Source organism: Ammospiza nelsoni, chromosome 26 (genome assembly GCF_027579445.1).
Source record: "Ammospiza nelsoni isolate bAmmNel1 chromosome 26, bAmmNel1.pri, whole genome shotgun sequence".
NCBI classification, from domain to species: domain Eukaryota; kingdom Metazoa; phylum Chordata; class Aves; order Passeriformes; family Passerellidae; genus Ammospiza; species Ammospiza nelsoni.
The window spans coordinates 3,321,306-3,332,790 of NC_080658.1; the positions used below are offsets into that span (position 1 = coordinate 3,321,306).

Consider the following 11,485-nt stretch of genomic DNA (forward strand, 5'->3'; position numbering starts at 1 on the left):
ATTCCTCTTTGTTATAAACTAATTTGCTGTGTAGGTTCCATCAGCATGCCTCACACTGGGCATGATTTTACCCATGGGCTTGGGTTTGATGGAATCTGTCCCATCTCAGCCCAGTGTGGGCCTTGGGCTGTCCCAGTTCAAACAGATGTGGTGTTTCTCTGAGCCTGCAGTTGCTCCAGGGCTTCTCTGTCTTCTTGGCAGGTGTCTCTTGGCTGTCCTGGATGTCTCTGTGGGGCACACATCTTGTGCTCCTGGCTGCTCCCTGTGTGTGGTACCCAGCAGAGGCCCCAGCCACAGTGCCCTCTGCTCTTCTGGGCATCATCCTGTTCCTGCCTTCCCTGCCTGCTGGGGCACAGAGGCCTCTCCAGGGGCACTCAAAGCTTTCCTGAGTGTCCTGCAGGGCTGCAGCCCCTCTGAGCCAGCAGAGGGTGCAGGGTTTGCTGCCTGTTTGGGGCTGTGCCCGTTGCTGCCCAGCAGAGGCTGTGACTGCCCTGGGAGCAGCTCCAGACGGGCTCTGGCTGCCCAGGAACAGGAGCAGCCCCTTGTGCAGGGAAGTTCCTGCAGTGTGGGAAAGCCCTGCAGGTGCCTGGCCCGTGCAGGGAGGGGGCACTGGGGCCAAGGCAGCTGGAGCAGAGCCCAAGGGAAGGACTTGCTGGCAGGATTTGGTGTGGTGCAGCACGAAGGGCTCCTCCTCACCACAGTCAAAAAAATCTGAGCTCCCAGGGAGCTATGGGAGGGTGGAGCATGCAGGACAATTGTCCTGGCAGGGAATGAGGTTCATCTGTGGGAGCAGCTGCAGTGTGCAGCTTCACCAGTCCTTGAGACATCCCAGCTGAATGCAGGGGAGGAGAATAATGGCTCAGCAGCTGTGGGCAGGCACAGGCACTGCCAGCAGCACAGCTGGAGTGCAGGAAGGGTCAGGCAGGTCCCACTGTGGTGCTTTGCATAAGCTGACCCCTGAGGTGAGGCATTGGGAGTGGGAGCTTTCTAAAGTCTGAGCTCTGCTTTGGGGCTTGCTCAGACCTTGCTTTCCTGACTCTGTTTAGGAGTGTTGGGGTTTTCCTCCTGTGCCCTTTCCCCAGCTGTCACAGTTAATTGTCTCTGAGTTTCCCCAAGCCAAAACCTGTCTGCATCTGGTTTGGGTTTCAGTAAATTTCAGATGCTATTTTTGCCACCTTTACCTTTCTGTGTGCGTGAAAAACAGCACTCCCCTCTCCCTTGCTGTGTTTGGGGAGTGTGGGCAATTTAGCAAATATCAGATGGGCAGTGCCTAAAAGCAGCCACGAGCCAAAATAAAACATGAGTTTAGCCAAAATAGCCTGAAAAAAACCATGGGGAGGATGTGAGTTCTCCATGGGATGTGGGTCAGTGATGGGGACTGGCATGTGGGCAGCAGTACGTGCGCTGAGCAGGTCATAAACAAGTTACAAGTTACAGAGACGTGCAATTTCTTTAATTCTAGGTTAGCTTTGAGCTGCTGCAGGCTCCTTTTGGAGAGCAATTCCATGGTGTGTGTGGCCCCCAATGATCCCTCATCGCCTTCCATCAGGCAGGTTCTGGCTCTGCAGACTTAGTTAATTACTCTGCTTCCTCAAATTCCTGCTGCAAGGTGAAGGTGGATTTAGGGTTGTTTTATTTGTTCTGAAACAGAGCTGGAAAAGTCCAGCAGAAGCAGACAGTACTAAAAACCTGTTATCAGACAGGGCCTCCATGGCACAGGCTCTGCAGTGCAGAGAGCTCCATCCTTATCCAGCAGCCCTGGGGTGTGTGCTGTGGTTGCTTTGCCATGGGGATGTCAGTACAGATTAGGGTTTCTCTTTCTTTCCAAGCCCCCAACATGCAGAGAACCAGGAGTGTTCCCACAGTCTATTTCTGGATTTCTCTCAGCCCAGCTGCAGGGTTGAGTTGTGATTTGTGGGGCAGGAAGGCCTGTGGAGTTTTCCTAAACTATTGCTGTGCTGCTTGGAAAGGGCCCTTCTGTAATTGCAGCCTGTGCCATGGCTTTGAGGAGCTGCAGATGCAAACCCAAGAGCTGAAGCCAAACCTGAACAATCTGTGTGCTTCTTTAAGGAAAGGTCCACTGAGCTTTGTCCTGCAGCCATGGGGGTTCTGCTACTGTCTCACCTTGGCTCTGCTGGTGTGTGTGGCAGCAGAACACTTGTCCTGTTCCTGGGAGGCAGCAGGGATGTCCTGGCTGTGCTCTAGAGCTGACCCAGGACAGCAGAGCTGCTGCTCTGTGCTCCAAACCTGACCCAGGACAGCAGAGCTGCTGCTCCAAACCTGACCCAGGACAGCAGAGCTGCTGCTCTGTGCTCCAAGTGAAATGGGCACCATGTTCCAGGCCCAAACCAAAAGGGAATTTTTCTTCCAAGCCTCACCCCAGGTAATCCTTGAAACCTGACTGGAAATCAGTGCCGCTTTGCCTTGTTTGGGGTTGCTCAGAGACATTTGATTCTGCTGCTGGGAGCTGATGAGAGCAGGTGTTTCTGCCACTGTGGCTGCTGTATCTCATGCAGCCATGGCTCCTCTTTCTCTTCTCTTTCTCTTCTCTTTCTCTTCTCTTTCTCTTCTCTTTCTCTTCTCTTTCTCTTCTCTTTCTCTTCTCTTTCTCTTCTCTTTCTCTTCTCTTTCTCTTCTCTTTCTCTTCTCTTTCTCTTCTCTTTCTCTTCTCTTTCTCTTCTCTTTCTCTTCTCTTTCTCTTCTCTTTCTCTTCTCTTTCTCTTCTCTTTCTCTTCTCTTTCTCTTCTCTTTCTCTTCTCTTTCTCTTCTCCTTCTCTTCTTCTTCTCTTCTCTTCTCTTCTCTTCTCTTCTCTTCTCTTCTCTTCTCTTCTCTTCTCTTCTCTTCTCTTCTCTTCTCTTCTCTTCTCTTCTCTTCTCTTCTCTTCTCTTCTCTTCTCTTCTCTTCTCTTCTCTTCTCTTCTCTTCTCTTCTCTTCTCTTCTCTTCTCTTCTCTTCTCTTCTCTCTCTCTTCTCCTGTGCTGTCCCTGCCCACTGCTGTGTCTGTACAGCAGTGAGCCCCTTTGCTGGCTCTGTGGCCACATGAAGCAGTGGCTCTGTGGCCACATGAAGCAGAGCTGAGGCTCTGAGGCTCTCCTGGCTGCTGAGGCAGAGCCCTGTGTGCTGGCACAGACACTATGAGTGTGTCCCTGGCCTGCACAGCTGCAGCCTGCCCTGAGGAAGGCTCAGGCTGCCAGGGTGGTGAGGATGATGGAGTGTGTCCCACAGCAACGTGGCCCTTCTGCCTCCCAGCCTGGTGGATGAGCACAGAGGGGCTGAGCCAGGCAGGATCTGCTGCAGAGGAACAACCAGGGGCTGGTGGGTGCTGTGTCCCATCAGGAAACTGATGCAAGGAGGAGAAGACGAGGGTGAGGTGAGGTGAGGCTGGCAGCAGGAGTGGAAATACTGGGTTGAATCTCCAGCCTTGGTTCTCTTGGATGCCTTGTCCTGCTCAGCACCAGCTCTGGGCCTGGAGCCAGGCTGGTGAGTCTTGTCTACCCCGAGCATCTGCTGCGTGGCAGGAGGGAGCACCAGGTCCTCCTGCTCTGCCAGGGCTGTGAGCAGCACTGTGAGGCTGCAGGGATTGGCCTTGGGGTGGCACAGGGCAGATGTGGCTGCCCAGCCTGGGCACTGACAGCAGGCACTGCCCTCAGCTGCTGCCAGGGGCAGGTTCAGGGTCCTTCTCTCCTTGGGGGAACCTCTAAGAAGCTGCACCTCAATTTATCTGAATTGGAGGCAGAGACAAAGGCTGGGTGATCCTGTGGCAGTGCAGTGCTGGGGATTCATTGGCTCAGAGCTGTTCTAAGAGCTGGTTGTTCACAGCACCTTGGTGCCTGATTCTCATCCTGAGCTACATCTCCATGCCTGCCAAATTTTTCTACTGCTACACAGGAGGATGTGTTTTCAGAAAGGCTTCCATGTGGAAGACTGAAAAAAATGAAATAAAAAGTAACTCCAAGCTTGGAATGGTGTTGCCAGGGGGAATGTTTACAAGGAAGCAGCCTGATAAACAAGGAAAATCGGTGACTTGTAAAGAGGTGAAATTGTACAGTGTGGCAACAATTCCCAGCTTGTCAGAGCCTCACAGTGGTCACAGCCACCTCAGGCTGGCTGCAGAGTCTCCGTTTTTACAGGCAGCCTCAGGAAAGCAGGCTAGACCGAAAAAGCAACGGAATTATGTGGAACTTGTCTGAGTCACTGACCCTACATCTCCACAAGTTCTTTCAGGGCACTGCCGTGAAGGAGGACCGGAGAGGCTGCAGCTGAGAGGAGATCTGCCCTTTCTGGTCACCAAGGGTTTCAGATCTCCTCCCCTAGCCTCTCCCAGTCTTTTGTACTTTCTCTGCTAATCCATCCAGTGCAGCATACACTGACAGAGGCAGGAGCTGGAAGGCCTGCTCTGAAAGTCTCTGAATGCTTCTGGACCAGCCGCAGGAATGAACTTGAAACCCGTACTCATCCTGCTTGGCCTGGCCTTAGCCACGATCTTCGCTTTGGTCTGCGTGCTGCTGACCAGGGAAAGGAGCCCCAGGACGTGCCAGAGCCTTCCCCCAGAGCAGGAGGACCCAGAGGACGGCCAGAGCCTGGTGTTTGCTGACCTGACGGCCGAGGAGATGTCGCAGGTGGTGCGGTACCTGCGGGGCCACCTCGGGGTGCCGCTGGTGGAGGCGTCGCGTGCCGAGCCCTCGGAGAACTGCATCGCCTGGCTGGACGTGCAGGTGCCCGCCAAGGCAGAGGTGCTGCGGTTCCTGGACTCGGGGGGGGCCCGTCCCCCCCGGGAGGCTCTGGCTGTGCTGTACTTTGGGCAGCAGCCGGAGCCCAACATCACCGAGCTGGTGGTGGGGCCGCTGCCGGGGCCGGCGTACCACCGGGACGTGACGGTGCGCAAGTACGGGGGGAGGCTGCCCTACCACCGCAGGCCCACGCTGGCTGTGGAGTACAAGCAGATCGGGGGCTTCCTGAAGAGCCAAGTGTTCCCCTCAGCTCCAGCTTTCATGCAGCAAGTCATGGAGTATGATGGAGCCAACCTTGCCACCGTGACAGCTGCTCCCCGTGGGTTCCAGTCTGGGGACAGGGTCACCTGGTTTGTCCTGTTCCAGAATGTGAGCGGGTTCTTTCTGCACCCCGTGGGGCTGGAGGTGCTGGTGGACCACAGCAGCCTGGACATCTCCCAGTGGGCAGTGAGCAGGGTGTTCTACAACGGGCAGTACTACAGGGACATGGTGCAGCTGGAGAGTGCCTACGTGCAGGGCCGGGTCAGCGTGGAGAAGGTGAGGAGGGCACCGAGGGACGGGGATTTCTCCTCCATGAAGCCTCGAGCGCCCGCGGCCGCGCCGTCCCCGCTGCAGTTCGAGCCGCAGGGTCCCCGCTACAGAGTCAGGAACAACCGGGTGCTCTTCCAGGGCTGGAGCTTCGCCTTTGGCATGAGCGTGAGCAGGGGCCTGCGGCTGTTTGACATCCGACACAAGGGGGAGAGGGTTGCCTACGAGATCAGCGTGCAGGAGGCGCTGTCCGTGTACGGCTCCAACTGCCCGGCGGGGATGTCCACCCGCTACATGGACGGCAGCTTCGGCCTGGGGCGCTACACCTCGCCCCTGGTGCCGGGGGTGGACTGCCCCTACCTGGCCACCTTTGTGGACACAGTCTCTCTGTCTGACAGCCTGAGGCCCAAGAAGAGGAAGGCTTCGCTCTGCATCTTTGAGCAGAACCTGGGCTCGCCTCTGAGGCGCCACTACTCCAACCTGCAGTCGCTCTACTACGGGGGGCTGGTGAACTCGGCCCTGGTGCTTCGCTCCATCGCCACCGTGGGCAACTACGACTACGTGTGGGACTTCATCTTCTACCAGAACGGGGCCCTGGAGGGCAAGGTGCAGGCCACGGGGTACCCGAGCTCATCCTTTCTCCATGGGGATGGCCTGAGATATGGCAATAGGCTTTGGGAGCACACCCTGGGTACAATACACACCCATTTTGTCAACTACAAGGTGGACTTGGATGTGGGAGGTAGGTCTGGATCTTCTTTTAATGTCTGCCATTGTTCTGAAGTTTGGGTTGGATAATTAAAGAAAAAGCGAGTCATGAAGTGAGCATGATAAAAAATCAGGGGCTAGGGTTTGGCTGAGGCATATCATTAAGGAGGGGGGAAACCCTCTTTGTTTAGCTTAAAAGGCTAATGCTTTGAGGTTTGCCTCCTTGTCCATACAATCCCTAATAACTACATCAGAACTCTGCTTCTTTATTCTCCTAACCTCTTCTTTCATTGCAAAATTATTTTTCAATACATAAAGCAGTCTGTCAAGATGACTGGGTGGAAAGCAGTGGGAATTTCTGGGAGCTCTGTGTTCAGCTCAGGGAAAGTATGAAAGGTAGCAGCTGAAAAATGTTTGTGTTTCCTTGAGGCCTCCCGTCTGGCACGGGGTGTGTTGCCATAGGCACGGGCGGGCAGACGGGGAGGTGGCCCTGTCTGAGCCCAGCCGCAGTGAGCCTGCTTTCCAGAGCCTGCTGCTGCTCCTGGCACTGCTTCTCCCTTGGGGAAATCCTCCCGGTGTCTCACTGCCCCATGGAAAGCAGGGCAGCTGTGCTGGTGCTCCTGGGGCTGAGCTCCTGCAGATCCCTCCCCTTCCTCTCTTGGGGGAACGCTCAATCCCGAGTTGTGAAGGCACTGCAGCCCCCCAGCGAGGTCCATGTGCAGTCACAGTCTGGCCGTGGGTGTTTGCACAGGGTTTGGAGCCCAGGAGCAGCCCCTGCTCACAGTGAGTGCTGGAAGTGCAGGGATGCTCAGCCTCAGGTGGTGACACCACTCTGGTGCTTCGCTCCATCACCACCATGGGCGACTACGACCACGTGTGGGACTCATCTGCTACCAGAACGGGGCCCTGGAGGGCAAGGTGCAGGCCATGGGGTACCCGAGCTCCTCCTTTCTCCGTGGGGATGGCCTGAGATATGGCAATAGGCTTTGGGAGCACACCCTGGGCACCTTACACACCCATTTTGTCAACTACAAGGTGGACTTGGACGTGGGAGGTAGGTCTGGATCTTATTTCTGCTTTTGGAAAAGTCGTCTCCAAATACTTCTCAAAGAACTTTATGTTCTTGGTGGTTATACAGGTTTTCCTTCCCACTTGTGGGGCAGGGTGGTGTGCTTGCAGTGGGGAGGTGGCAGAACTGCAGGAACAGGGAGAAGGGACATGAAATCAGGCTGTCACTGTTAATACTGCCAGGAGCAGTAGAAGTTTTGTTCATGTGAGAAAAAGAAAGGAAAAGAGCTCAACTGTGCCTGGATCATCTTCTGTGGGGCTCAGACCTTCACAGATGGCCACAAGTTCAGCTCTGAAATGGTTTTTATGGAAGCTGAGAACTCACATGGTAAAGGACCAGAACACAGAGGGGTTTAATGGTGGGACAGGCAGGAGGTTCTGAGCAATAACCCCTCTGCCAGAACTCACAGGCACTGGCCATCAAATGCTCTTTGCCACCTCATCCCCAGGTTGAATTGCTCCTGTTGCTCCAAACCTTGGGCCCATGTCCCTTCTTTGTGGCAGGGCCTGAGAGCACCCAACACTGCTCTTGCCTGTGATGTGCAATGTGTGCAGCACCCAGGCTGCTCCAGGGGCCCCCACGGTGCAGGATGAGCACTAACAAAGCTCGTGCTCTTGTTAATTAGGCCGTGGAGGCAAACAGGGAGGAAAATGGGAGGCAAACCTGTTGTTCTGCCCTGGGGTGAGGCTCATCCCTTGTCCCCTCTTGTCTCTGCTGCCCAGTGGTGCTGCCCAGCCTGGACAAGTGTCCAGCCACAGATCCACACATGGTGTTGTCATGGCACGGGGAGCTGCAGAGCTGCTCCTGGGCTGCTCAGGGTGCAGGGAGAGCAGGCACTGTGCTGTCCTTGGGGAGCAGGGCACTGTGGGGACTCTCCTCAGTGACTTTGTTTTGGCTTCACAGGGGTGAAAAACTCCCTCATGGCCCAGGACATGGAGTTTGAGATGGCCCAGGCTCCCTGGAGCCCAGAGCAGCAGATAGAGAGGCCACGGCTCACCAGGAGAGTCCTGGACACAGAAGACCAGGCTGCCTTCCTGCTCCACTCCAAGATGCCCAGATACATCTACTTTGCTGCCAACAGCAAAAACAAGTGGGGCCACCAGCGTGGCTACAGGATCCAGATCACCAGCTCTGCAGGGGACCACATCCCTGAGGCCAGCTCCATGGAGAGGGCCATCAGCTGGGCAAGGTCAGGCTGCTCTGGCTGGCAGGGCAGGTTCCAGAGAGCCCCTCAGCCCTGCCAGCTGGGAAGGATTGCTGGATGTGCCTGGATGGGAGGCACAGGGAAGCACAATTCTGGGCTCTGCAGGCCTTCAGGAGTTGATTTAGCTCTGCCCTGCCTCGGGGGGCTGCTCCCCTCTCTTTTCTTGTCCTCAGGTACCAGCTGGCTGTCACCAGGAGGAAGGAGGAGGAGCCCACCAGCACCAGCATCTACAACCAGAACGACCCCTGGACGCCCACTGTGGCCTTTGCTGACTTCATCAACAATGAGACCCTCACCAATGAGGTGAGCTGAGGTCCCTGGGCTCAATGTGACACCCAGCCAAGGCTCAATGGAGCCCCAAGGAGCAGAGAGACTCCAGCACCACCCCTGGGACAATGGGCCCAGCTTTGGGAGCAAAGTGGGTTTGGGCATCCCCTTCTCTGTGTGTCTGCTTGGTCCTTTGGTCAGAGAACACAGAGAGTGTGTGCAGAGCAGAAGTTTGTCTCTCCCTGTGGAGAAATGCTGGCAAAACATCATGAAAATGTTGTGAGGCCATGGAGGTCAAAGCAAGAGTCCTTCCACTGGGTGGATACCTGCAGCCGTGGCTGTGGCTGGGTTGGACTCAATGATCTTAAAGGTCTCTTCCAACCTAGAAGTTCTGTGATTCTGTGGCAGGTCTTTGGGGAAGGGAGGAGCTCTTTCCCAGGACAGGGGAGCTGGGTGTGTGGGAGCACAGCTGGCTGGTGCCCATTGGGGTCCCCCTCCTTCCCTTCTGTCCCTCCCCACTGCCCCACGTGCATTTTGGCCACTGCTGCTGCAGCTTCTGAAGTAACCCTGGGCTTGTGGCTCTTCCCTAGGACCTGGTAGCCTGGATAACTGCTGGCTTCCTGCACATCCCACACTCTGAGGATATTCCCAACACTGTGACCGTGGGAAACTCCGTTGGTTTTCTCCTGAGGCCCTACAACTACTATGACCTGGACCCCTCTATATACTCCCAGGATGGTGTGTTTTTCACCAGTGAGCAGGACTTCACAGCATGTGAAATCAACCCTCTTGCCTGCTTGCCCAAAACTGCCTCCTGTTTGCCAAACTTCCCCCCATTCACTTTTGATGGTTTTCCAAATATGAGCAGGATTTAATGCTACAGGATGGTGAGGAGATGTGGGCAGAGACACCAGGCTGACTGTTCTGTCTCCAGTTTTCAGCTTTTTAGTGAAGTTGTCTCAATTTTCAGTTGTCCAGTGACTTCACATTTTATCATTGCTTTTGAAATAGTGCTCTTGAAAAGGGAAACATGATTTTCCTACTACGATGTGAGATGGAAGTCTATCTGTTATCTGTAATTCCTGAATTTGAGTCTATTGCCAGAGGAAAGCCAGGAGAGAATCCTGTTCCTCTGCTGTAGAAGCAAGTGCTGTGTAGTGCATTTCTCAGGTTAAAATAATGAAAATGGTGCTGGTCCAATGCTCTCAAGTGTCTCATTCTTACAGCTGCATCTCCTGGGGGTGGTGCTGCTCTCTGCCATCTTTCCTGCACCCACAAACCAGCCCAGTGTGACTCTGGGTGTTGTCTGGGCACGGGGATGTCCAGCTGGAGGGACAAGCTCGGATGGATGTGGGTGCTGGCACCAAGCCCTGTGGCTGCTGTGGGGAGGTTGGGTCATGGCCAGGACTGGTTTTGGCTTTCAGGCCCTCAATGCTGGGCACAAAGGAGGGATCTAGGCAGGACCTTGCAGGAAGGGGTTTTATGGCTTTAATGGTTTCACCTTTGATGGCAGCTGGTGATGCAGTGCCACTGCCTGTTTGCCAGGCTGGGCTCTGGTGCCCCTGTTCCCCTCCTTGCAGCCCTGTCTGTGCCAAGCTGTAACTCAGGACCAGTGGGCACCTTCACAGGGTGACAAACAGCTGTCCCCTCCCTCCTGGCAGCAGGACCATGGGGATGTTGGCAGCAGCAGTGATGGCAGAGCTGTGCCAGGATGGGACAGGGTGCTGTGTTTAGCACAGGGAAGGTTTATCTCTACAGCCCGCCCAGCATCAGTGGGGTTAAGAGAAAGAGGAGAAGTGAGAATGTGCTTATTTCCCCTAAACATCTGCATCCATCCTCTCCAAGCTCTGCAGTGTAGGATCTGGGACCTGAGGGGAAGGACAGATGTACAAACATTGAGTTTACTTAAAATTATGGCCCTCTAGGGAAGCAGAGCATAGTTGCCTTTTATGGTTCCCAGCAAATGCTGGCAATGTGTGAGAACGTCCCCTTGCACCCTCCCTGCGGTTCCAGGGACTGTTCCCTGCTGAGGAAACAGGGGAGGAAAATAAACCCAGCCCCTTGTTCTAGTGAGTGGCTGGGAGGATTGCACAGCTGGAAACGTGTCCTGCCAGTCTGAGAGAGAGCACTCAGTGCCTCAGCAGGCATGAGCCTCAAAACCGTGCTCATCCTGCTTGGCCTGGCCTTAGCCACGATCTTCGCTTTGGTCTGCGTGCTGCTGACCAGGGAAAGGAGCCCCAGGACGTGCCAGAGCCTTCCCCCAGAGCAGGAGGACCCAGAGGGCGGCCAGAGCCTGGTGTTTGCTGACCTGACGGCCGAGGAGATGTCGCAGGTGGTGCGGTACCTGCGGGGCCACCTCGGGGTGCCGCTGGTGGAGGCGTCGCGTGCCGAGCCCTCGGAGAACTGCATCGCCTGGCTGGACGTGCAGGTGCCCGCCAAGGCAGAGGTGCTGCGGTTCCTGGACTCGGGGGGGGCCCGTCCCCCCCGGGAGGCTCTGGCTGTGCTGTACTTTGGGCAGCAGCCGGAGCCCAACATCACCGAGCTGGTGGTGGGGCCGCTGCCGGGGCCGGCGTACCACCGGGACGTGACGGTGCGCAAGTACGGGGGGAGGCTGCCCTACCACCGCAGGCCCGTCACGGGCAGGGAGTACAAGCAGATCAACGCCCTCATCCACAGCGAGCTGAAGAAGGCGCCGCTCTTCCTCACCGCCTGCTGCGACTCCGACGGCACCGACCTGGTCACCCTCACCACGGCCCCGCGGGGATTCAAGTCTGGGGACAGGGTCACCTGGTTTGTTCTTTTCCACAACGTGGCTGGCGCTGGTTATTACCTGTCCCCGGTGGGGCTGGAGGTGCTGGTGGACCACGGGGACCTGCGGGTGTCCCGGTGGCAGCTGCGCAAAGTCTTCTACAACGGCCGCTACTTTGCCAGCACGGGGGATCTGGAGCAGGAGTTCGTGGCTGGCGCGCTGGAGGTGGT

The 11,485-nt window shown here is 56.0% G+C and overlaps 2 protein-coding genes across 3 annotated transcripts in view; both read left to right on the forward strand.

Moving 5' to 3' along the window:
- The first annotated feature begins 4,387 nt into the window (after positions 1-4,387).
- Positions 4,388-9,692, forward strand: LOC132084156 (membrane primary amine oxidase-like). Of its 2 annotated transcripts, none has more exons than XM_059489191.1 (4): positions 4,388-6,000; positions 7,939-8,224; positions 8,413-8,542; positions 9,097-9,692. In XM_059489191.1, exons 1-4 carry the CDS (start codon positions 4,434-4,436, stop codon positions 9,379-9,381), a joined length of 2,268 nt encoding a protein of 755 aa, XP_059345174.1. In that variant the 5' UTR covers positions 4,388-4,433; the 3' UTR covers positions 9,382-9,692. The 2 variants fall into 2 exon arrangements, with proteins under 2 accessions (XP_059345174.1, XP_059345175.1); XM_059489192.1 differs by having other exon boundaries at positions 7,939-8,142; positions 8,412-8,542.
- A 960-nt stretch (positions 9,693-10,652) lies between these two features.
- Positions 10,653-11,485, forward strand: part of LOC132084153 (membrane primary amine oxidase-like) — a 3,559-nt gene continuing 2,726 nt past the window's right edge. Inside the window, exon 1 of the mRNA XM_059489187.1 lies at positions 10,653-11,480. Coding sequence (XP_059345170.1) covers positions 10,653-11,480 — 828 coding nt within the window. The remainder of the gene's footprint in view (positions 11,481-11,485) is intronic.